The 26,921-nt window shown below is 42.0% G+C and overlaps 1 protein-coding gene across 2 annotated transcripts; it reads left to right on the top strand.

The window, feature by feature from the left end:
• The first annotated feature begins 139 nt into the window (after positions 1 to 139).
• LOC106575653 (uncharacterized) lies at positions 140 to 5,070 on the top strand. Of its 2 annotated transcripts, none has more exons than XM_014152270.3 (5): positions 140 to 468; positions 1,082 to 1,189; positions 1,280 to 1,578; positions 1,839 to 2,065; positions 4,378 to 5,070. In XM_014152270.3, exons 1-5 carry the CDS (start codon positions 402 to 404, stop codon positions 4,478 to 4,480), a joined length of 804 nt encoding a protein of 267 aa, XP_014007745.1. In that variant the 5' UTR covers positions 140 to 401; the 3' UTR covers positions 4,481 to 5,070. The 2 variants fall into 2 exon arrangements, with proteins under 2 accessions (XP_014007745.1, XP_045555134.1); XM_045699178.2 differs by having other exon boundaries at positions 192 to 468; positions 1,082 to 1,177.
• Positions 5,071 to 26,921: the final 21,851 nt, after the last annotated feature.

Below are 26,921 nucleotides of genomic sequence, written 5' to 3'. Positions count from 1 at the left end.
AAGTCCTAATTCACAACAGTACATGTGTCGGCCTACTGTATTTAAGCAGCTATTGTTTGTTGTATTTCAACACAGCGCCTGTTTCACAGATCCCATTCTCCAATAAAAATGCACGCGCCTGTTTCGACAATAACCAATCAGATTGATGGGTATTGAAGCAACGCCCGCGCGCTATGTTCTTGAAGCAGTATTTTGTCATACATTCGCGGGAGAACAGCTTTGCAAAGTTTTGTCAGCAACTATTTAATTTAATGTCATTTATTTGAGGTACTTGGCAGACGGTAGCTGCGTGTTATTAGTACAACCTTTACAGTCTGTTGGCTGCACACTACTAGACAGCTAACAACATAACTGGCAAACTTTTTGAAAGAGGTCTGTCGTTTTGATCCAAAGTATCTAATATGGCAACCATGTGTCACTCAAGACGTGCCCTGATGGAAATCCCAGCTCCACAGCCGAAAATTGCAGGTACGTCTGACTTCAACAACTTCATAAAGTAGGTAACGTTAGCTGGTTAGCCCGCTAAATTTCCCTCCAACTTCAGCATCATAACAGCTGTCCTTGGTAAAGTAAGCGCGCGCCAGGAACAAATGTGGCTAACTAGCTAAGTAACGGCTACCTTTATTTTCTAAATATGTTAAATCATAACAATGAAGTCAGCCAGTAAGATCCCATAAAACACTGAGTCTGAACAAACAAATTGTGTCAATTTGCTAATAATGGAAATAAGTCCATTTTAACTTGTGGTCAACTAGCTAGTTAGCCAGCTTTGAGTTAGCAATTGCATTGACACAACATGGTACCTATTGTTAGCCTTTGCTAACAACTTTACCTAGTTATAACTAGCTAACGTGCTGATATTGGACATTTAGCTAAGTAATAAAGATTGTGGGTGAGATGTTTGTAGCTATTAATTAAGCAAGACATGACAATTTTTGTTTGTTTTATGCAAGTACCAAAACATTGCATCTGCCTTGCTATCTAGTACAACTAGAAGAATATTGTAACTGGGATAACTATGATCCTGTAACGTTAGTAGTCACAAATGCACTCTAAAGTAATGCCAAATGTTTTTTTGCAGCTCGACTGAGAAGGTCATACCTGGAGGTTCTAAGTTCACGCATAGCTCCATTCTCAACCACCTCTAGAGGCAGAAACCTGACCAGCAACTCAAAACGTGGGCATTCATGTTAGTAAGCAAATTAAATGGATCATGTCATTCATTTTCTAGTCTTATATTAGTTTGCCTGTGTTCAATACGGTGGTGTATGTTTTGCAGTGAACCCAGCCATATACAGAACAGGGAGTAGTCGGAGTGAGGCCCAAAGTGAGAGAATGGAAGACAACCAGACACCCCTGTCCAACCAGCAGCTTGTGCAGCTCATAAGATCTTTCATCTTAGTAGAACAGGGGCAGAGGCAGGAGCCCAGAGCCCTCACTACGGACCTGAAACCTTTACAGGAGGACCTGCACCTGAAGAAGACCAATGTCTATAGATCTATACCCTACTCACGCCTGGGGTCCAACAGAGACGCACACTGTTACAGAAAGGCATATCCACACCTGGTGGTGTTTAAAGTGAGTATCAACATTTATGTTTTATGCTCTTTAAGTTACCCTTATGTGAATGTAACTCGGGTAATTGACCTGAAGTTTAATCTTGCAGTAAATAATATACGTCTTAAGATTTACACTCTAACTTTATTCAAGCTGATTGTGTGTGACTTAAGTCCTTCTAAGATGGTTTAATAGCTAGAAATTCTGGGTTGTCATGGTGATTGGTACTACGCTGCATCACCTGCTATGTGTTTGAACGAACCTTGTCTTTTTCCTCCCAGGTTTCCTGCCAGGAGTGGGGTCAGCTGCTGCTGCAGAATGAGGAGTGGGAGTCTGCTCTGGAGCACGCCCTAGTGGCGTGGAGGTACACCAGTGAACTGCCACAGTGGGACACCAGCAGCCACAACTTGGTGAGGGAACAGTGTTACAGCATGCTGGCAGCACACTGCATCACAGCTCTACAGCACTATTGCCCAGACCCCAGCAAAGCAATAGAGCTGCACAGGAGGTAAGAGTCCTCCTTTCTTTGGAACCTTTTCACAGGTCATGCTTGAATTGTTAACACTGTATTGGGTTTTAAACTGTTTCCGTTGACTGAGAATTGGCAGCGTTTGGACGGTAAAAATGCATAAAACCAGATAAATAAATATGCTCTATAAAATCACTTTGGCTATGCATGGAGGTTGGTTCTGGTTGTTTTTTAATCGTATCTCTCTAGTCTGTAAACTCTGCCTGTTAGTCTTGAGCTCTTGCTATAGCAAACTTTCAACACTGTATTACCTGATACCGGTTCACAAAGTGAGTCTGACAGATGAGGCTCCAGTGTGACCATTTTACTCGCATATGCCCTTAAATATTCTGCTGTGCAGCTTGGAATTCTAATTTAGGAGCAACAGTGCACCTAGCAACATTATGGATTCTAGCTTTATTACCTCGTGTAAATAAGTTGTGTAAAAACACACAGACCGGACAAATGGATTATGGTCATTGTAGTTAGTTCAGCGCAGAAAACGTGGTAATTATGTAGAACATTGGTCTGTTGGAAATTACAACCTCCTACTACATCGCCCAGCCTGTGCTTGATCAGATTTTTCTCTAGAGAAACTGCACATTGGCATCAGTCTGGCAAATTGAAATATGTTTGGACATTTGACCGGCACAACTTTTTCCTGATGGAAACACCGGGAGTAAAAGACACCTACAGTGGCAAGAAAAAGTATGTGAACCCTTTGGAAATACTTGGATTTCTGCATAAATTGGTCATAAAATTTGATCTTCATCTCGGTCACAAAACAAGACAAACACTCTGCTTAAACTAATCACACAAACAATTATGTTTATGTCTGTATTGAACACACCGTGTAAACATTCACAGTGCAGGGTGGGAAAAAGTATGAACCCTTGAATTTAATAACTGGTTGACCCTTTGGCAGCAATAACCTCAACCAAATGTTTTCTGTAGTTGCAGATGAGACCTGCACAATGGTCAGGAGGAATTTTGGACAATTACTCTTTACAAAACTGTTTCAGTTCAGCAATATTCTTGATGTCTGGTGTGAACCACTCTCTTGAGGTTATGCCACAGCATCTCAATCGGGTTGAGGTCAGGACGCTGACTGGGCCACTCCAGAAGGTGTATTTTCTTCTGTTGAAGCCATTCTGTTGTTGATTTACTTCTGTGTTTTGGGTCATTGTCCTGTTGCATCACTGGACTTCTGTTGAGCTTTAATTGGCGGACAGATAGCCTAACATTCTCCTGCAAAATGTCTTGATAAACTTGGGAATTCATTTTTCCGTCGATAATGGCAAGCTGTCCAGGCCCTGAGGCAGCAAAGCAGCCCCAAACCATGGCGCTCCCTCCACCATACTTTACAGTTTGGATGAGGTTTTGATGTTGGTGTGCTGTGCCTTTTTTTTCCTCCACACACAGTGTTGTGTGTTCCTTCCAAACAACTCAACTGTAGTTTCATCTGTCCACAGAATATTTTGCCAGTAGTGCTTTGGAACATCCAGGTTCACTTTCACAAACTTCAGACGTGCAGCAATGTTTTTTTGGACAGCAGTGGCTTCTTCCGTGGTGTCCTCCCGTGAAAACCATTCTTGTTTTACGTATTGTAGTCTCATCAACAGATGAGAAATTAGCATGTTCCAGAGATTTCTGTAAGTCTTTAGCTGATTCTACTTAACCTCATTGAGCATTCTGTGCTGTGCTCTTGCAGTCATAATTGCAGGACGGCCACTCCTAGGGAGAGTAGCAACAGTGCTGCACTTCATTTATAGACAATTTGTGTTCCCGTGGACTGATGAACATCAAGGCTTTTAGAGATCATTTTGTAACCCTTTCCAGCTTTATGCAAGTCAACAATCCTTAATCTTAGGTCTTCTGATATCTATCTTGTTTGAGGCATGGTTCACATCAGGCAATGCTTCTTGTGAATAGCAAACTCAAATTGTGTGTTTTTATAGGGCAAGGCAGCTCTAACCAACATCTCCAATTGTCTCATTGATCGGACTCCAGGTTAGCCAACTCCTGACTCCAATTTGCTTTTGGAGAAGTTATTAGCCTAGGGGTTCACAAACTTTTTCTAACCTACACTGTGCATGTTTAAATGATGTATTCAATATAGACAAGAAATACAATGTGTGTATTAGTTTAAGCACACTGTATTGTTGTGACTTAGATGGAGATCAAATTTGATGACCAATTTATGCAGAAATCCAGCTAATTCCAAAGGGTTCAGATACTTTTTCTTTCCAACTGTGAAGCGAAATCAGTGGGAATACTGCTCCTTTCAACTCTTCTATAACTCTTTCCTTCAGGTTTAAAATGGCACAGCTGCACAGTCAGTTGATCTATCCTTGTATTCAGGAGCTGGAGAGAAGCCTCGGCGAAGCACAGGTTTGTTCCATGAACACCCGCTGAAATGGCCAACCTGCTGAAATGGCCAACACTAAGATCAGCTGACAACAATCAGCACGGCTTCCAAGTCTATGGGGTTGCACTATTGAACAGCGTATATCAGTGGTTGCCATTCAACTATGTTTGGTATCCTTGCCTTGTGTTGCGCTATTCCCCCTTGCCTACAGTATTCCGCCTTGCCTACAGTATTCCCTCAGAGTAAATACAAGAGAAAGCTTTGAATTTTGGTAAGCTGTTTTTTAAATATGAATTTAAGTTTTTGTATTTAAGTTGTTTTGTAAAATGTGTTTATTGCCATTGAACTATTGAATGTTATCATAAGGAAAGTATGAAATGGCCTTTAAAATGTGAAATGCTGTCATAGGGAAATTATGAATGTCCTTTTCACCAAGATGTTTTATATGTGGGGGATGTTTTTGTGGATGTTTTGAAAAATGCCATGATACAGCTGCCTTATTTCAACTTGGCTGAATGCTACCTGTCTTGTAAATATTTGTCTAAAGTAACTGTTTTGCACTGTTTTCTTCATCCTGGAAACTTGACATTTTGATAATAGAATCTAATTTAATAAAATTCTACTTAGTTTTTCAACATTCTGTTGTCAATTTCTGGTTTTGTCTCATCTAAAACACATGCCACTGATTTACTGTTTTGAGACATTGGAGACCTGCTTTGTCACTGACTTAATTTGCTGGTTCTCCCCTTGCATTTTGTCTCATCCAGAGGACAGAAGTTCAGTGCAAGCATGCGAGAATTCCATTTTCTTCTTGTTTAGATGGTCTGTGACTGACTTGTCTGTGATGGCTACATCTCATTAGCAATACTTCTTTGCAATAGAAGTGGGACAGCCTCATGAACAGAACTGACGTGATTCCTCAGGCTGCACGTCACTGGGACATTATGTTCTAATTAACGTCATATATATTTCCATCAGAATGTTCCTCAATGTTTTCTGCTGAGCACTGCAGTAGTTGGTTGCCCTTTTACTCAGTGATGGTGTCTGATTTTCCTGTGCCACCACTGTGTGGAGCCCATGTTACATGATTTATCCTGTGCACCAACCTCTGTATAAACCAGCACACACTCACTGGCATTCAGAAATAGCCAATGGGTTAACGCTGAATGAATGAGGAGAGTGAAATCTAGCCTTGCCCGCTAATTCGTTTACACTATTACATAAAGCTTTATCACCAGATGTGTGGCATTACATCCAGTTCTAGCAGTAACATTCATTGCTTTTTGGAAGAGATCTGAATGAAGACTAACCCGCAGCAGATGAAGCCTTGTGTTCACACTCTCAAACACTGTGATTAGCGTACCTCGCAGGACACAGGAGGGTGTTGCCATCTCTGCAGTGTGTTATCAGTGTCCTTGACAACTGCTCAATTATCAGAACGCTCTCGTTTCCTCAGTGTCCATAATGGTGTCTGAAAACATTCCTAAATCCTTGCTTCCTCAGTCGTTGTTTCCTCAAAGCTCTGGGGAGGTTCGAGGAGCGCCGCCTCATTTGCTTTGAGAAGAATATTGAGGTAAGGACGGAGGAAGCAAGGATTTGATGGCTTGCGTTTTCAGACACAACCCAAGTACTCTGCAGCATTGCTGCTATTTTACTTCTATGTATTCCTTCATGATTTAATTCCATTACATCCATCTCAGCATATCTCTGGTAAAGTCTAGAGAGGAGCATTTTTGAACCAAGAAATACGTTTTTTTTAAAGTCCGAATTAAGGTTTTAAGAAGTAAATAATGACATCAGGATGAGCATGGGGGGCATTTTCTTTCCGAATTCCTTATAAATCAGTTTGACAGGCAATCATGTGGAGATATTTATCCATTGTTAGCAGCCTTGATCACAATATCCTCACAGAACATTTCAGTTTAACTCTAATTGGCGTTCCCAATGAGACAGCCATGCGCTGGTTGTTGTATGGAGCTGGGATGGGGGGAGAGAGAGCTCTTCAATGCACACTGGCGGTACGGAAAAATGTACATTTCCTGTCTGGGAGTTTGATTCTAACTGGCCATCTACTGTAAAATGTAATCTTGCTACATTTGTTTACTCCTTTCAGTAAGTAAAATGAACAATGAGTAGGTTTTTTTTAAAGTGCATTTTTCATTTCGGTATTCATTATCGTTCTTCCCTTTTCACATTCAACATTGACCTGTGTTTATGAACCATGTACACTCCCGTACCAACCTTCCTTTATGAGAACCATGGCTGACTGTTGCATTTGGATGAATTGCGAGGGCTGTTGTTGCTGTCTGAGTATCCAGCCCTCAGGGCCACCTGGGGAGAGAGAACAGGAGATGACCTGACAGCAGTGTCTCTGACTGGAAAGCAAAACGAAAGAATAACCTTGTTAAAAATCTCGAACTTGTAATTAATAACTTCACGCATCTTTAATTCCTTCTATATTCATGAGCACCTGGCTTATTTGACCTGGGGAGCAAACAGAATTAGACTGCATGTTAAACATCAAAACTATTTTGGAATGTTTTGGAGCTTGACCGTTGGGTTTAGAGCTCAGACCATTGCCTTCATGATATTTTGTTACGTTGTCTTATGTGGGTAAAAAAAGTTATTTTCATTAAAAAGTAATTAAGACATTCGATCATTAACTGCCCATGCAGTCCTTTTCAGAAACAGAAACTGGTCCCTGTTGAGTAATAACACCCACTCTGAGAGGTAGAGATTGTTATGGGGACATTCTCAGTCCTCTCACTTTCGTCCCTGTGTGGAGAGTGGGCCGGCCAGCTGAAGTGACACGGCAGACTGCCCTCTGTGAGGGCCTAGGCAGGGCTGCTGACCTGAGCCTTCCTAGGGCATTGTGTCATTAGACAGTCTCATTTCAGTGCTGGCAGCTTAGCAGCAGGAACACTGATGCTGTTTTCATGGCTGACTGGGGACAGCACTTTTGGCGAGTGTGTCCTCACTTTGCCTCTCTCCAGGAGAGTGGCCCATCGAACAAAACACAGTACGGGCAGCAGTCCCCTTCTCTCCTCTCTCTCTCTCTCTCTCGCTCACACACACACTCAAGAGCTGAGTGACAACGCTCCTTAGAAAGATTTGTGCTGAATGATCTAGAAATCAACACTTGCATGTTAAAGCCTTTTCACAGATTTTTTTACTGTTTTGAAAATATGTTATTAGTTATTCGCTTTTCAATCAGGTGCTGTAAAATAAAGCCCTTGTAAAATAGTGTGATAAAAATGTAATTAGTTCATGCATCATCCCAGAATTTCCCCCCTAGGACTACAATGTCATTACTCTGACTCAAACACTCCCATGCTAGATTCTGATTCAGAGTTCATGGTCTGTATTGAACAATTGAGGCAGATAAGCAGTATCCAATACGGTTACATTTTGTTTGCTTCTTACAGTCCAACTTTTCAATGATCAATTTAGTTTCAATGAAATCGCACCATCAAACGGAACACAGTAGAAACCCAATCAGTCAAACACACTTTGCATTCTCAATAAATCAGAAAGTGCCATTTTCCATTTGAATTTATATCAAGCACATCACAGTGATAGGCATGAAGGATTCGGTCTAGAGTGAAAGGTAAATTACCAATAAGATCTCACTTCAGTATTCAACGTTTGTCCGGGGGTTAAGTTTAGACATTCATTCCAACTGATTAAGGTTGGGGATAGGGTAATAACAGAAAAAATGAAAATGAGTGCCCTGCCCTGGGATTGAACCTGCGATCCTCTGAGACTACTAGACCAGTGGTTCCCAACTCCATCCCTGGGATTGAACCTGCGATCCTCTGACACTACTAGACCAGTGGTTCCCAACTCCAGCCCTGGGATTGAACCTGCGATCCTCTGACACTACTAGACTAGTGGTTCCCAACTCCAGTCCTCCAGTATCTCCAACTGCACATATTTTTGTTGTAGCCCCCAGACAACTCATTGATTCAGATTATTTAATAGTCACATGTACAGGGTGGCAGGTTTGGTTGCAGGGTAGAGTTAAAATCTTAAGTTTAGGCCTCCCGGGTGGTGGCCCTGCGTTAGACCACTGTGCAAGAGGTTCTGGGTTCGAGTCCAGGCTCTGTCGCAGCCGGCCGCGACCGGGAGGCCCATGAGGCGGCGCACAATTGGCCCAGCGTCATCCGGCTTAGGGAGGGTTTGGCTAGCAGGGATATCCTTGTCTCATCGTGCACTAGTGACTCCTGTGGCGGGCCGAGCACAGTGCACGCTGACACGGTGGCCAGGTGTACGGTGTTTCCTCCGACACAATGGTGCGGCTGGCTTCCGGATTAGATGGGCATTGTGTCAAGAAGCAGTGCTGCTTGGTGGGGTTGTGTTTCGGGGGATGCACGGCTCTCGACCGTCGCCTCTCCTGAGACCGTACGGGAGTTGCAGCGATGAGAGAAGACTGTAACTACCAATTGGATACCACGAAATTGGGGACAAAAAAGGGGTAAAAACAGTTTTGAGCTCCAACATGCAGGACTAAGTTAAATAAAATTATGGAAATGGTAATAAAACAATACAATTAGCACTGGGGCGGCAGGGTAGCCTAGTGGTTAGAGCGTTGGGCTAGTAACCGAAAGGTTGCAAGATCGAATCACCGAGCTGACAAGGAACAAATCTGTCGTTCTGCCCCTGAACAAGGCAGTTAACCCACTGTTCCTAGGCCGTCATTGAAAATAAGAATTTGTTCTTAACTGACTTGCCTACTTAAATAAATAAATATACATAACAACTGTGGCATATAAATGTCCAGTGGTGTGGAGGCAGAGTAAAGACTGTTGAGGTGGAGTGGAATGATCATAGGGGGAGCAGCAGCATGACCACTGAATGAAATAAAAACAATAACATGTTTTAATAAAAAAAAAAAAATATATATATATATATATATATTAAATGAGGGCCTGTTGATTAGTTGACTAGTTGAATCAGGTGTGCTTGTCCAGAGCTACAATAGAAATGTGTACTGTTGGGGGTACATGAGGACTGGAGTTGGCAACCATTGCACCAGATGGTGATCGGTGCTCACGTTGCCCCTAGTGGATGCATTAAAGGCCTCTCCCAACGTCCTGGGGACTTGGACAAACATTGAATGCTGAAGTCGATCTGGTGTGACCTTGCTGTGACCAAACCTGCACAGAGAATTGCTGATCAAGCTGAAAGCAGAATGCTAGCTGTAGCTGTCCAAAGTAACTACTGTAAAATTACACAGTAGGCTTGTTGAGCTGATGATTAGGGATAATTATCCACTGGTGAACGTTCTCTAAGGTGGGAGAACTCTATTTCAGAGGTGACCAGCATAATACCCTCAAATACAGGGCTGGAGTTGAACTGCAATGTCTGAGTATAGCTGATGTGGCCCTTTCAATCTATACTATACTTGGTGAGGTAAGGCCAGTAAAACATGTGCAGTAATAACTCCTCACTACGCATTTTATCTAGTTCTGGGATTTTGGAAATAGTTAAATTACTTGCTGAAATTTTGCTGAGCTCCAAATCATAAATGGATATACTGTATATATTTGTATTAACTAACCATTATTAAAGAATGTGGTTAGTGAACCAGAAAACACTTTGTCATTTTTTAAATTAATGAAATAGAGCAAAACTCACTCTCAAATTCCCCATGGTGCCATATCACTGTAGGTAACTTTGACTGACAGTTCTGGTTGTGTAGCGCCAGTGGCACAAATGCATGCAGTTTCAACTTGCCCTGTACAGTGAGTATGATACCAGTTTATACCAGGAACATCAAGTGTGAGTACTCCCCCCCCCAAGTCAGACCCAAACTCCACCGTTCCTTCTCATCCAGACAGGAAGTCATTACTGAGGCTCTCACCTTTTCACAGATGGCCATTTAACACATCACTGGCAACAGCAAATTAACCAGAGTCCTGCAGGCACTATCTCCAGCAGCCTTGGATTGCACAAACTATTATCACACACTCACCTGCACGGAAGAAAGAAAGGTGTACTTACTCAGTATCACCCGACCGCAGTGGCACAGAAATAAACCCTCATTCTATATTACTGCTCCCGGGGCCAAGATGGAGGATGGTGATTTAGCCTATACAACATGGCATAGGTGGATGACTTTCTCACTTCTTGAAGCTTTTACGTAGTAACAGACAGCATAGATATAGAACACTGATATAGTGTCTATTAAAGTTGGGCTGTAGTAGGCTCCAGTGTCTACAGTCTCAGTAGGCCTTGGTGGTGGTGTCTGTATACATTCTCTTTGCTCTTCGGTCCAAATGTGTTACTGTCATATTTGCACTGTCAAGTTGCTCCAGTGCCTCATGGTGCGAATGGGGATTTCAATGGCGATTTCAAAAAAGATGAAGCCGAGTCTGACAAGTTAGAAATGAGAAAAGTGACTGTGACCAAAGCCCTGGAGACAGACAGACAGACAGACAGAGTCGCTGTGTTTCAGTCATAAGGTTTTGTTTACTCTCCGTCTACATGGAACTCCTCTCTCCCTTATGTAGCCTCCTATCAGAACCGACAAAAGAATCAGGGAAGAATCAGAATTTCCCTTGATGATATTACCATCCAGAGCTGGCTGAATGATACGGGCAAGTGTGCCGATTATAGCTTAGTGATTTGGGTGGGTGGAGGAGAGTAGTATAGTATATTGATTAGGATTATCGTTCTCTCCCTGTTGGGCAATCATCTGTACTTCCTGTATTTTTCCATTTTGCTTATAATGTCTTGAGATCTCCTTTGGTGTGTGTGTGTGTGTCTGTGCGTTGAGCGGTGAACTTGTGCATGACAAATTAATGTGAGGAGGAGGGATTCTGGCAAGGCCAAGTTTCTAAATCACAAGCAGCTCTGCACGGGACCTTCCCAGTCGCCATGCTACAGTGACATGTCTGTCCTGTCCTGACGGTCGCCTCCACAGATGGAAGGCAGTAGCGGCAGTGCCCAGAGGAAGAGGATCAACTGTCAGATAAACGGAGAGAGGTACAGGGTCCTCTGGCAGATCAGTGCCTACTCCTCAGAAGAGAGGGAGGGGGCTGGCAGCTGATTCTCTATCTGTGTTGGTGCCATCAGGAGGATAACATGAATACAAGCCAAACAATCAGTGATGTCTGGCAGTCAGTCTTTCTTCCATGGGTTTACTCTTAACACACAAGTATGTTTTGTTGGCTCTGCTCTACCGTAGGGAGTAAGGCAACGCTAGCTGCTCATCTGTGACACTTACCTGACATGAGTGTGTCATTTTTCAACAAATCAAGCTCAGACAGCTTAATGTGATGACAAGGATATTAGATAGCATGCTAATTCATGTCAACTGCAGAAATTAGGAAATGTCTGTCAAAAAAGAAAGATAAAATACCAATTTAAGTTATGACCTTAGGTATTTAACATGAAGAACTTCTGCACTGCTAGTGCACTATTGTTAGTGCTGTGAAGAACTTGTACTGAATGCACTGATGATTTGCTGTGGATAAGGGGGTACTCTTAGATATATTGAGATGGTTACAAGGAATTGCATGAGACTGTATTTGTTCGCATTGATTTTAATTTTATTTAGAGTCTCTGGTTTCTGTTTTTTGGCTTTCTGAATATACATGCAGTATAATTATAGACCGGGTATAATTAGACTTGACATAGCTTGCTGTCTGATGTCAAGAGTATGGCACATTTTATATCATTAATCTATAAAGGCTGGTTGGATTCTGAAGAATACCTTTTAGAAATGCTATTTCAGTTAGTTTTTCTTCTCATCCACAGAGGTAGATTTTTGAGAACGTCACATTGAGTGTGCACGTGCACTGCCTCCAATTGCAGGCTGTGTTTTGTGTGCAAGTGTGCGCGTACAGGCCTGTGCCGCATGTTGACAACAAACACCAGAGATGTACAGTCAGCACAGCTCAGGCATCTTTAGGACAGATCGCACCCATCTGTGGTACCAAACTACAGCAGAATAGCACGTGTCTCCTCCAGCCATCCCATCTAGTAGAGGAAGAAGAGCATGTTGCCTAAATTAACCTAGAACTAAAGTATTGCGTAATTGGTCAGATGCTCGATTCAATTCTGGGTCCATACGTGTTAAGAGAAGAGGGAGAAAGAAAATCGGAACCCTTTCCTTAATTCAAAAGATGCTAACACCTGTGAAATCGGGATTTCTCCAAATAAACAGTGACGAAAATCTAAGGACAAATGCTGCTCTTTATCGCATCCGTTGTATCATGACATATCTACGGTACCATTTATGTTTGCGTAGTCTGTCCACAAGAGATTACCATAAGGGATACTTGTTACATATACACGAGGAGGATTTACTGAGTACGGGGTACTTACTGCTTAATAAACTTCACTTACATTTCTTCCAAACAGGTGACACATGACATACCTGTGATAAACTAAACATGAGGAGGATTTACTGAGTACGGTATAGTCAGATTCATATAATAGTTCGATTAAAACGTTTGCATGCTTCGCAAGAAAAACTATTTCCCTAATAATCTTGTTTACGTGGACACATCTGAAATCAGGCTAACGGATGGCACTGATAAATGCAGAAAATCGCCATATCAAAATAAACGTTTTAACACAGCGACCATGTTATTTTTGGGAAGCATATTTGATTCTGAGTTCGGACATATATAGCGTGTATGTGAAAACGACTTCTAAGACGCATACATTCAGTTGTTCCGAAGTCACTTCACTCACCCTATAGAGGGCTCGTCTGATGCTAGGACATGCGCAGATCAAACCGCTGGAACGCCGATTAAGGTGTTTACATGGCCTAATAATTTGAAAAATTGATCAGAAAACCAGGTATTTTAGTCATCGTATGCTTACTTCGATTTTGACCATACGACGATTAAGATAAGCAGAGTAAGGTGTTTACATGACTATTGCCATATTCGGCCTTCTGCCATAATCAGTTTAATATCCAATTATTACTGTACTATGTGAACGTACTCCCTGGTACGGTACGTACCAGCCTTTGTGCGCCCACTACTGTTATTTCACAGATGGAGGTAGTCTCTTCGGTATGCTCCACACAACCTGTGCTGAGTTAAGGAAGGTTTTCAACTAATTGCAAAGTCAGCTGGTGAATGGACGTGTTTAGCGACGGAGGTAAAATTCCTCCTTAATTCCATATAATCATGTAGCCTCAATTGTCAGCTGTTATTTTCTAATGGTACAACTGTTTGACAGTGGTGTAAAAATACTTTAAAGTACTACTTAAGTCGTTTTTGGGGGGTATCTGTACTTATTATTTCTATTTTTGACAACTTTTACTTTTACTCCACTACATTCCTAAAGAAAATAATGTATTTTTTACTCCATACATTTTCTCTGACACCCAAAAGTACTCATTACATGTTGAATGCTTAGCAGGACAGGTCATTCCCTGTGGCTCAGTTGGTAGAGCATGGTGTTTGCAACGCCAGCATGGTGTGTGCAACGCCAGGGTTGTGGTTTCGATTCCCACGGGGGGCCAGTACAAAAATAAACTATAATTTATGTCTGAGTGTTGGAGAGTACCCCTGGCTATCCGTAAAAATAGAAAATCGTGCCGTGTGGTTTGCCTAATATAAGGAATTTGAAATGATTTATACTTTTACTTTTACTTTTGATACTTAAGTATATTTTAGCAATTACATTTACTTTTGATACTTAAGTACATTTAAAACCAAATACTTATAGACTTTTACTCAAGTAGTATTTTATTGGGTGACTCACTTTTACTTGAGTCGTTTTCTCTGAAGGTATCTTTACTTTACTTTTATGACAATTGGGTACTTTTTCCACCACTGCTTTTTGATAATCATTCATTATTTATCGAAATTACATAATCTATTTGTTATGCTGATATTGCTAAAGGTTAGGAAGACATTTACGGAGGACATTATATCTAGCATTGACCTGTGCGTCAGGTTTGATGTATTTTTGTATTGAAGAGCAATACAATATTTATTTGAGGTGAAAAAAGCCACATACATCATTATCCATAGAAACCCAGTTCCATATCAGAGTCTGTGTGCCTAAATAATAAAATAAAAAACTTGCACTTCTTGCAGTTTTTTTAACAAAATGCTCTGCGGTTTCCAATCCTAGTGTTATTGTCAAAGCATAAACACATTTTTGATTTTTTTACGAGCTGTACATATTGATAGCAGAAGGAGGAGATGCGCTCTTATTGCCACTGTCAGACTCCTCTCCTTCCCTTGGCAGTATTGTGTGTCAGAAGACAGGATGCCCAATATTCTCACTCCAGAGACATTTCTTTGTGGCCTGTCCAGATAATCCTTCTGGGATTTCTTTTTAAAGACTTCTGCTTCGTTCCTTGAGGGGGAGAAAACGCACTTCCCAGAATAAATTTGTATTTTCTATATGTACAGTATTCAGCGATGGAAGGGAAGTTGATATATTCAAGTTGAAATTCAAAGATTAAACTTGAAACTGACAATATCTCGGTAAGAGTACAAACGTCATATGGATCGAAGAAGGGAATTAATATGCATATGGTTATTTGTTTTATGCATCCAGAGTTCTATCACTGGGCTTACAAATGTGTTGGTGAAAGACATCTAGTAACCTGGTGCCCTACACAAAGAAAAGTGTTCTGAAATAGAGTGGGAGAGGTTGGTTTTGTGACATGGGTTGTGTGTTTGTTTTGCTCTGAGCCCCCTGAGCACTAGGGAGCATCTGCAGCCCCTCTTCTTCATATGCCTCATGTATCTCACCCTCTCTCAATCACTAATTCATTGGGATAATGAATTAACAATTCACCATTGCTCATTTTCCTATTATAGGCCTGTTTTCTCATCGCAAGATGACCTGGTTTGAAAATAGTACTTTAGTTGGTCTCTGAAGGACCCAATAAAACTGAGTTATATCAACAGCAAGAGATACTAGTTCTGGTCCATATTTTGTCACCATTGTCTTCATCAGGCATCACTAAGCTGAGAACACTATGTAGAAATTGTTTTGGAGTCTGAAAGATTTATGGTATGTCTACAGCCTAGTCTGAGTACCCAAAATACATGTTTTCAGACGAGATGAATAATCTATTTTCACAAAAATATCTCCGGCCTCGTCTGAGTAGAAATTGCATGGTTTCAGACAAGATGAATCATCTATTTTAACAAAAGTATCATTGCATTCACACTAAATGGTCTTCCCTACGTATTGCTATTGTTATACTATATTTAGATTTTTATATATAAACATATATATATATATATATATATGTGTGTGTATATATATACAAAAAAATAATATATATATATATATATACATTGACTATATCAAACATTAGGAACACCTTCCTAATATTGAGTTGCGTCCCCCCATTTTGCCCTCAGAACAGCCTCAGTTCGTCAGGGCATGGACTCTACAAGGTGTTGGACATGTTCCACAGGGATGCTGGCCCATGTTGACTCCAATGTTTCTCACAGTTGTGTCAAGTTGGCTAGATGTCCTTTGGGTGGTGGAACATTCTTGATTCACACGGGAAACTGTTGAGCGTGAAAAACACCGCAGCGTTGCAGTTCTTGACACAAACCGGTGCGCCTGGCACCCACTAGCATACCCCGTTCCATTCAAAGGCACTTGCAGTTTTTGTCTTGCCCATTCACTCTGTGAATACACACATACACAATCCATATCACAATTGTCTCAAGGCTTAAAAATCCTTATTTAACCTGTCTCTTCCCCTTCACATTCACTGATTGAAGTGTATTTAACAAGTGACATCAATAATGGATCATAGCTTTCACCTGGATTCACCTGTTCAGTCTATGTCATGGAAAGAGCAGGTGTCCTTAATGTTTTGTACACTCAGTGTATTGTAGCATTGATGTTGATTGTTTTCTGCCCAGGGACTACAGATGAAAATGAGCTATCAAGCTAAATCTGGTGCAATGACATGTTGTACATGGTCCCTGGCAAATAAATAAATAAGCTGAGAACATTCAAGATTGTTTTGGAGTCTGTGGAAGCAGGTATCTCTCTGACTATCACCATCTTGCTGCTTTCTCCTGCTGACAGAGAAATGAACCATTCAACATAGAGGGAGAGCTGTTCACCTTGGAAAGGATGGAGAGGCCTCTCATTTCAAAGGCTTTAAAAGGTAATGGTCGCCTGGGCACCGGGTCGGTAATCGGGGTCGTGTACCTGCCCTGGGTGACCCTCGATGCATCTCTCATTGGCTTTCCTTCCCTCCCTCATTCCGACTAACCCCTTCTCCTCCAATATCATCTTTAATTCCTCTCTGGATATTTAATTCACTCTGGGAACAGGTTAGCTGATAGACTGATTCAGACAAGGGAGCGCATTAGAGCCTGTAATGCAGTTTTTGGCAGGAGGAGGCCCAGCATTCATTACACTAGTCTTTCTTTATTTAGGAGCAGCTTCATCAGCAGCTCCTGTCATTTAAGGACAAAAGCAGTCCAGTTTAAACAGGAGCCAGGAGGGCATGGACAGACAGAGGCTGAAGCAAGGGGAGTGAAGCTGGGGGTGGGGAGAGTGCCAGACAGCCAGGGACGGAATAACAACATTCCCATTTCACCTCATCTCTCGCTTTCTATCTCTGTGATAAATAGAGGATCTGTCATCGTACCGGCGCTTGACACCATTGTTGTCGTCACATTCGCCTCGCTGTACTAGCCTGTCCTGCTGTGTTCTGATAGGTTTATGCAATTTATCAAACACTGAATTACGGCCCTAAATGAGGGTATACACAGGAATGAGGTGCAGTCACCACATACCGTGTTGATATGCTGAATGTTTGATGTTTCAGGTTTAGCTGGCTGTGCATACAGAGAAGGAAAAGCATGCATGTTGGAATACGGTCCTCATCATTTCTGAATTATGGCTTGTATGGGGAGTCAATATTAGATTTTCAGTTAATTAAAGTGTTTTATTGATTTCAAAGGATGGAAAAGTTGTGTTAAATATATCAGGGGTGTGACATTTTGGAATCGACAGTGTCAATCTTCTTAGGGAGGCATAACTCTGTTGACATTGAAATAAACAAGGCTATTTCAGGAAACCGGCAGGGATCTGTAGTAGTAGTAGGAGTGTATTCCAGGTATTCCAGTCACCTTCGTCTTGCATGCTGTATTCTGTATTCACTGAGTGCCTGTGTTTGAAATTGTTGCTAGTGCTCATAGCCATGGTCTAGTTAGTACTACAGTATATGACAGGAAGTGGTAATCCATCATCAGAGCTCCTCTTGCCCTCTCCCGTTCTCTCTGGGATTAAAGGCAGTGGCTGTAGCCGGAATATTGTATGCATGAAAAATCTGCCGTGACAGCAGTTTTGCCTCAACGCTGTAACTATGGTGGATAGAAAATGCCGGTTGGATTGGCAGCACTTGGGGCCCTCGGGGCCAAGTGGCACACCTTTGAAATGCCATCGCGTCCCCCTAGCGTGACCAGAGAGTCAGCGGAGGGTACTGGAAGGTAAAGGCCGAGGACTCTGTCCTTAATGAGGTTAGTGCTCAGAGCTAATAAGCTAACAAGGCTGACCTCGGTCAGAAGCACATCGTGCTATATATAGACTGGAGTCCTGGTGACAGTCCTAGAGGATCATCACGTTATATATAGACTGGAGTCCTGGTGACAGTCCTTCTAGAGGATTATCATGTTATATATAGACTGGAGTCCTGGTGACAGTCCTAGAGGATCATCACGTTATATATAGACTGGAGTCCTGGTGACAGTCCTTCTAGAGGATTATCATGTTATATATAGACTGGAGTCCTGGTGACAGTCCTTCTAGAGGATCATCACGTTATATATAGACTGGAGTCCTGGTGACAGTCCTAGAGGATCATCACGTTATATATAGACTGGAGTCCTGGTGACAGTCCTAGAGGATCATCACGTTATATATAGACTGGAGTCCTGGTGACAGTCCTAGAGGATTATCACGTTATATATAGACTGGAGTCCTGGTGACAGTCCTAGAGGATCATCACGTTATATATAGACTGGAGTCCTGGTGACAGTCCTAGAGGATTATCATGTTATATATAGACTGGAGTCCTGGTGACAGTCCTAGAGGATCATCACGTTATATATAGACTGGAGTCCTGGTGACAGTCCTAGAGGATTATCATGTTATATATAGACTGGAGTCCTGGTGACAGTCCTAGAGGATTATCATGTTATATATAGACTGGAGTCCTGGTGACAGTCCTAGAGGATCATCACGTTATATATCAAATCAAACTTTATTTGTCACATGCACTGAATACAACAGGTCTAGACCTTACCGTGAAATGCTTACTTACGACATTTGGTTGTGCTTCAGGAGTTTTTCTCTTGTAATGTCAGTCTCTGATATTCAGTCAATTAGCCCATGTCAGCTAACATTTTAGTTAGTTTAGCGGCCAGCTATCTGAACTTGTTATCATGGTTGAATTACCGTCCGGGGGGCCACCATTGATTTTGTTAGTCAGTCTCACTCAGATATCTTATTAAAAACGGCAAACATTTCTCTCCACCTTATGGCAAAATGTGTAAAACTGCAGGAAATTAGCTGTAAAATTCCTAAATCTTCTCTCCGCCCCATGGCAAAATGTGTAGAATTGCAGAAAACTTGCAACATTTTCTCTACACCCCATAGCAAAATGTGTAGAATTGCACAACATTAACTCCAAAACTTTCTCTCCGTTGTCAAGAGGAGGGCCACTAAAATGTTTTGCTCTCAATGTGTGTGTGTGTGTGTGTGCGCGAGTTCAGAGTTTTTGTGGCCCCCAACCCCATCAAAGTTGCCTATCCCTGTTCTAGAAGATCATCATCAGACAGTACCTGACAGGCAAAGTAAGTCATTAACAGTGACAGTCAGCCAGACAACAGCAATTAACGTCTAACGTCCTCCTCTCCTGTCTTTTAGAGCTCTGAGTCCACGACTGTCGGAAGCCATATTAAATCAGTCATATTATGGCTACGGGGAACTTCCTGGTTAGTACATTTCCTAATTGTATCACTTATCTGAAAAAGTATGAATAAGGTCCATCTCGTTCTTACGTCACAAGAATGTAAACTCATTCCCACTGCACGGTCTGCACATGGCTGCCTTCGCTGTCCTGCTCCAGCACATTTCAGACAGCAGCATGTTACGATGACAGTGTGTGACTCCCTCCCTGCCTCCCTGGTCCTGATGAGATTATTCCAACAGGCTGTCAGAGCGGTGGAGAGTCATGGCGGTAGCTGAGAGGTAATGAGCCAGATGTGTGGGCCACCTGGTGGACTCAGGGCCTCCATATGCCACCCATGACGAAGGCAGTCATGCAGCTCATGGGCACACTTCACACTGGTACTGACTGTACTGGCTGCTGACTGATGACTTACAGGGACGTTTGCTGCATCTTCTTTATGAATGAGGAGCTCTGATGGAATTTCTTCAAATAAATAAATAGTTTGTAGTTAGGTTACTGAATATAGAAAAACCACACACTGAGTGTACAAAACATTACGAACATTGAGTTGGGGCATGGACTCTAGAAGGTGTCGAAAGCGTTCCACAGGGATGCTGGCCCATGTTGACTCCAATGCTTCCCACAGTTGTGTCAAGTTGGCTGGATGTCCTTTGGGTGGTGGACGATTCTTGATACGCACGGTAAACTGTTGAGCGTGAAAAATCCAGCAACGCTGTAGTTTTTCACATTAACTGGTGCTCCTGGCACATACTACCATACCCCGTTCAAAGGCACTTAAATGTTTTGTCTTGCCCATTCCCCCTCTGAATCACACACATACACAAGCCATGTCTCATTTGTCTCAAGGCTTAAAAATCCTTCTTTAACCTGTCTCCCCCCTTCATCTATACTGATTGAAGTGGAGTTAACAAGTGACATCAATATGGGATCATCACTTTCACCTAGATTCACCTGGTCAGTCTATGTCATGGAAAGAGCAGGTGTTCCTAATGTATATTGTTAGTCACTGTTTGACACATTTCTCTGGATGCATTTGTAATGTTTCATTCAACCAAAAGCCATACTACCTATACCCTTCCTCAACTAAGACCCACCCCTGCTTAACTCACAAGGAAGTTACATCCTGTTCAGAATGTTTTGTAGGCTCAGTGTATTTGGAACGCACTTTAGTCAACTGACTTGTTTACATTGATGTTTACATTGCTTTCTTGTTTACATGGATGTTGATCTCAACTCCATGATGTCTTTAGGGAAATGTCTGAGGAACTTGTACTATTATGTTGTACTATTCTATACTAGAACGATTCCAGTGAGAGACTATTTCATGTTTCATCAGAAAAACATAGCTCCTTGCTTAATATTATTTCTCCTTTCATACAGAATAGTATCCAAAGATATCCCAAGCAGACTGACCCTCTAGTATCCAAAGATATCCTAAGCAGACTGACCCTCTAGTATCCAAAGAAATCCCAAGCAGACTGACCCTTATAGTATCCAAAGAAAGCCCTTGCAGACTGACCCTCTAGTATCCAAAGAAAGCCCTTGCAGACTGACCCTCTAGTATCCAAAGAAAGCCCTTGCAGACTGATCCTTTTAGTATCCAAAGAAAGCCCTTGCATTCTGACCCTCTTAGTATCCAAAGAAAGCCCTTGCAGACTACTCTTCTTTTGGCACGATAAACTTTTCCCACCGAGCCACCGACAGCCAAAGCGATAAACACACTCACACAACCCGATATCTCTCTTTCTCCAGGCCTTGGAAGGGAAGGGGCTGCAAATATCTTATGGTTTGGAGCTACAGTGGTTTGGCGATACGCCCATTTAATTCATTTAACCCTGAGCAAAACAGAGGACCTCTGGCAAACACCATAGAAACAAAATAGAGTACTGAATCTTTATTCTGGAGGTAAATGAACTGACGGTGGGTCTGGAGGTGTGTCATCTGTCTCTGCCTCGGAGCTAGGGGCATTCGTGCTGAAACAAGCAGGCAGTTATCTGTGCCCCCTGAGAGTTACACTGTACATAAAGGCTATATAGCCTGCATGCATTTGGATATTATGATAGTATGCTATTATGTGTAAGTGTATGTGCTTGGTGGGTAAAAATATGGTCTTAAGCCAAATCTCCTGACAGAGGCATAATTCACATGTTACTGCTAGGGCAAGAGGAAAGAAGATCATGTGTTTCTGAGGGCACTGTGGCATATATGTATGAGATAAAATATTCATGTAGAGGGCAGTGGCTGTGTGCTGTCTGGTTGTGATCTACATCAGCAATAAGTTATTGTCTGTGCTCTGGTTGACAGTACTGCCTCCCAGCCACAAAGTTATACAGAGATCCATGAATACGATATGATGGCCTCCCAGGAACGATTGGCCATTTTGACATTTGGCAGTAGAATGACCTTTAAATCAAAAACGCTCTCTTGCTGTAAATCCTTGCACTTCTATTAATGTTTTATAAATATAAACTGATAGAGATCAAAATATATACTTGACATTTTGCTTTGTGGCATAGCTTGTTAAGTATGTAGGCTAGATGTAAGAGATTATCAAAGTCATTCACCCTTTTTTCCCACCCACCTCGGCCCCCAAGACTGTTATCGAAGCTGCAATATGTAACCCGACTAAATTCAAATAGGAATGTGTGTTATAGATCAGTCATTCTTATTGAAAGCAAGTCTAAGAAGCTGTAGATCTTTTCTATGTGCACTAGTTCTATTCTTCCCGTTCTTAAATTTCGTTTTTGCGTCTTTTACTTTCCATTTTGTACACCAGCTTCAAGCAGCTGAAAATACGATATTTTTGTTTATTGAAAATATATTTCACAGCAGTTTAGATGGTACTATGATTCTCTACACTATAGATTGCGTGTTTTGTCACATAAACTGAAATTAGGCGAACTATTAGAATTTTAGCAACCAGGAAATGGCGGAGCAATTTCTTCATAGTGCACCTCAAAGGTTTTAGTTGATTATCTTTTCAAGGTCGTCATTAGTTAGTTATAAGAAGACAGTCACAAAGCTTCTACATGACCTATCCATTTGTTATTGTTGAAGTAGATTGATGACAAAATGTTAGGCTACTTTTACCTTTTAAAACTGTAGCCAAACCCACAGTGGCTGTACAGTTTCATTGAGACTGTAGGGTGAGATGGGGGTTTGGCAGAGGGTAGAAGGGGTAGAACCTGGCACAGGGCCTGTGAGTGTGCTTCCCCAGTGCCAACCCAGAGGACGGCTGTACTCTATAGAGGAGGAACAACGGGAGACATAGGCTACATCCCAAATGGCTCCCTTTTCTCAATTTAGTGCACTACTTTCGACCAGGGCCCATGGTAGTGCACTATATAGAGAATGAATGGGGTGCCATTTGGAACGTACCCATAGCAGCCGGATCTGATCTGTCACGCTTCCCCTTCAGTCACCCATCACTGTCCACGGCTCTCTCTCACTCTGTCAGTCCCTGGCTGGCGCATGGCAGCGGCGTGTCGCTGCACCATTCAGCACCATTCAGCACCTCCAAAGATGATCACTTCCTGCCCTTCCCCATCACACCTTTGTCCCATTCCTCGCTCCACCCTGACAAGGTGGGGACGAGTTATCACACCTGTCAGCTTTATGACTCCCTGTCTGCCTGTGCTGAGGTAATAAAGTCTCGCTGCAGCTTCTACCAACCTGGGGGTGAGTCACTGTGCCTGATGGGAAATTGGTCAGTGGAGTGTCGTAGTCGGGGGAATAGAGCATTCCGCCCTATGTTTTTTTTTTAGAAGGATTGTTGTTTGATTAATAACTAGGGGAGGAAACAGCCATACCTTACAGGGGTTTTCACCTGGGAACCAGGCCATAAAAGTGCCAATGAAAATGGAAGTTATACTAGTAGAGAAACTGAAAGGATACAGTTAAAATGTGTCTTTACTTCAACTGCCTCCAAGTTGTAAGTGTGTAGTTCCATATTGACTATAACTCATGGTTACGTAGGCTATGTTGAAGTAAAAAAAAAGAAAAAGTATGTTAATAAAACCAGCTTCAACCACTTCATGCATTGGTAGCAAGAAACCAGACTTTTGGCTCTGCAGCTTCTCATTAAATCAATTGCCTTGTAATAATTTGGACATAATGTCTAACCATTTCAAATCAGATGACAGACCAAAATGCTGAACATTCTATGCTCATTAAACTCACAAATCTGTCATGTTCTCCTAAAATTGCACCCCAATTACCTTGTAATTCGCCTCTCTTGACTGCCTCTGCTGCCTTTCCACGTTATCCAGCATACGGTTACAAAACATGGCCCTGCTACTGAACACGATGGTAGTGGCACATATGCCCTGTTTCCATCTAGGGACAGTTTTATGGGTCAAAGGTCTTCTACATATCTGACAGCATGAGGCAGGGGGTGACAGGGGGCACAGGGACTCAAGCCACCCCATCAGAGCTCTTTCCCAGAGGGCTCTTCCTAGAGAAAGGCTGTGTAGGACAGGACCCGAGGCCCATAGCGTGCTGCTAGAACCCCCTTTGCGAACAGTAATTACACTCTGTACATCTGCTAGAGAGAATAAGGCTCGGCCCTATGGTTCCATACCTAGAACTCACTGGGCCACAGCATAAGGGTCTGTACCTTCTCTCGTGGTGAGAGCTGTAGATAAATAAAGGCTTAATGTTTGGGCTTTTAAGGTGTTTATCGGCTATCCCACCTCAGTGAGAATTACCTCAGCTCCACCATAGGGGCTTTGTCAACTGCACTGCTTTAATTACTAAGCTTGCTGGGGGCTTGTTGTGTACATTAAAGTATTTGTAACCTTTAGTCGATAAGTTTGATACAGTTAGATATAATTTCGTCGACAATAACTATGACGAAAAATACTTGTCAATTACCAATTTTTCTTCACCAAAACTATTATGATAATGAGAGGAGACACTGGAAAAAAAACGCTAACTATTACAATTTACTTTTCATTTTAGTTGTTGAAAATGTGACTAGACGATAATTTCTGGACATTTGACATTTGACAGGTTCCTTTTCATCTGTTTTGTCCAATCATAAGCAAGCATGCATGCAATCCTCTCATTAATTAAGATCTTTCAGTTGCGCAGTCTTATGGAGCTGATCTGCTCAATCCCATCACAGCTCCCAGGCGGTCTCTTCAGATGCAAAGTAAGGACACTTCACAAGTAACTAACCTGAACTAGAAACAATAATGATTACTCTCCCTCTTACTTTCATGGAGGCTATTTTTTGCTTTGATCTCATCAGATGCTCTATTTTCCCATGTGCGCTGTTGTTCATTGATGCGGTCTTTTGCAGTCCGTAAATGCGGGTTGAGGTTGCTTTTTTCCTATGGGAAAAACAAATGGTATTTGTTGAATATTAGGAGTGCAAGTAATACTTCTGCCATTTCTGTGAAGCTTCAATTCTCCCCTTTTCTCAGAAAACTGCTGTTATTTACCCTCTTGAAAAAAGATTGCACTGACTATTATGTGACTGAAATGGCTGTGACTAAGGGAGTGGAAGCTATGATGGAAGTTAAGTTAGAGGTTTGTATGAACTATTTAACAAAACAAAAGAAAGTTACAATGACTAAAATAGGACTAAAATGACTGACTAAATGACTGACTAAGTTTTAGTCGACCGATCATAACTAAAACTAAGAAGGATGAAATTACTAAAATGTGACTATGATTAGAAAGTGTTTTAGTCATAAATACTAAGCCTAAACTAAATCTAAAATAGGTGACAATTAACACTGAATGTGTAAAACGAGTAAGTTAGAGACAACTACAAGCTGAGGACGGTCATTGGCGGCATGTTGTATATCTCAGTTATGGCTTCCAGGAAACTCAGAAACCTACATTAGTCTTATGGTATTTTGTGGAGTTTTCTATTCTTCACCTGAGCTGCAGGATGTAACCCTACAACATTTGAATGTGTTTTCTAATCACTAATCTCTTTCCACCAACCACAAATGAATAGATACAGGTCACTGCAAGCCTGAAGAAAGTTGTAGATTACTACACTGTAAATATTCCTGAATAATGTGAATCTGTGATCACATGTATCCTGTCTACATTTTGCAGGTAGATTCCAAATAAGAAAAGATGAAAACATAGGTAGTCTCCCTTCAGATGAATCTATGCTGGCGTGCGTGTAGTGTAGTCGAATCGATGTTGATTATGATTGCAGAGATAGAGAGCCTAACACCTCACTCCCAGCCATAGAGAACAGGAGAGTGCTCCGGCAGAAACCAACCAGGAGGGTCTGAGATATTGATATCTCCCTCGCATCCATGCAGTGTAACTACATTTATATTTTCTATTTCATTATCCTTCCATGTTATTACAAAGTGGTAAATGTTGCTTGTAGCCTCGGTGGGTGAATGATTAACTGCTAGAAATAGATTGGAGATAGGGAACGCCTGCTATCCATACTCTGTTATGTAAACTCCATTTGGATTATTCATATTGATTCTTGTGAGTGTATAGCCCAACATACAGTAGGTCATTCATATAGACCCAGTAGACACTAATGATGCTGATAGTTGATGTGTCTCCTTGCGGGAGATGACGGTGTTAACCAGACATCACCATAGGTATTCTGGGTAGAAAACTGATAGTGTTTGTGTCATGCCCAGCACAATATAACCTCTGTTTTGAAATCCCAGTATAAGGGCACAAGGCTAGACCCATATGCAGACACAGGAAGCAGAGGGTTGAGCTCTGATATTTATTATAACACAAGGGGTAGGCAAAAGGCAGGCTAGTACAGGCGAGAGTTCATAAACTAGGTCAGAGTCCAAACAGTACAGGGCGTTAGACAGTCTCGAGGTCAGAATAGGTAGGGGTTCAGTAACCAGGTCCGAGTACAAAAGAGTACAAGGCGTTAGGCAGGCTTGAGGTCAGGGCAGGAAGAATGGTCAGGCAGGCGGGTTCGGTGTCAGGACAGGCAAGGGTCAAACCCAGGAGGGCTAGGAAAAGCAGAGACTGGGAAAAATAGGAGCTAGGAGATAAACGCTGGTTGACTTAGCAAACAAGACGTAAAAAAAAAAAATACACCGGGGATGATGAGCGACACCTGGAGGGGGTGGAGACAAGCTCAAGGACAGGTGAAACAGATCAGGGTGTGACACACAGACCCTGACTGCTTCAGTTACTCACTGTCTCAACTCAATGGATGCTTGGGTCTCTTGGTCTTTGGGGAGTACCAGAAGAGGTGGTTTATTGGAGGGTCAATTGAAATGGTCCATATTGTTGGAGGAAGTCCATCAAAGCTCTCCCTGACACAATAGAGAAAGACCCTGGGGTCTAGCCAATGTGATCTGGCAAGTCTCCATGCCTCCATCTCTTCCTTGAAGGAAGGAGTAACATATGGTCCCCGGAGCAGTGTAGCCTACATGGGTCTCCTGCCTCCATATAAGAGGAGAGGAGGAAGCAAGGCACACTTTCCCATCTGTTAATAGATATGGGGTGTGGAGCTGACATACTCACAATGAAGGAAAATCAAGATCTTGGGAATGGTGTCATTTTAGGAATATCCCATTCCTCGTATTTTATGTACTTTA

Source organism: Salmo salar, chromosome 17, assembly GCF_965601325.2.
Source record: "Salmo salar chromosome 17, fSalSal1, whole genome shotgun sequence".
In the NCBI taxonomy this organism is placed as follows: domain Eukaryota; kingdom Metazoa; phylum Chordata; class Actinopteri; order Salmoniformes; family Salmonidae; genus Salmo; species Salmo salar.
The sequence above is the reverse complement of the archived record's forward strand: the minus strand, read 5'-3'. Positions and strand labels throughout refer to the sequence as shown.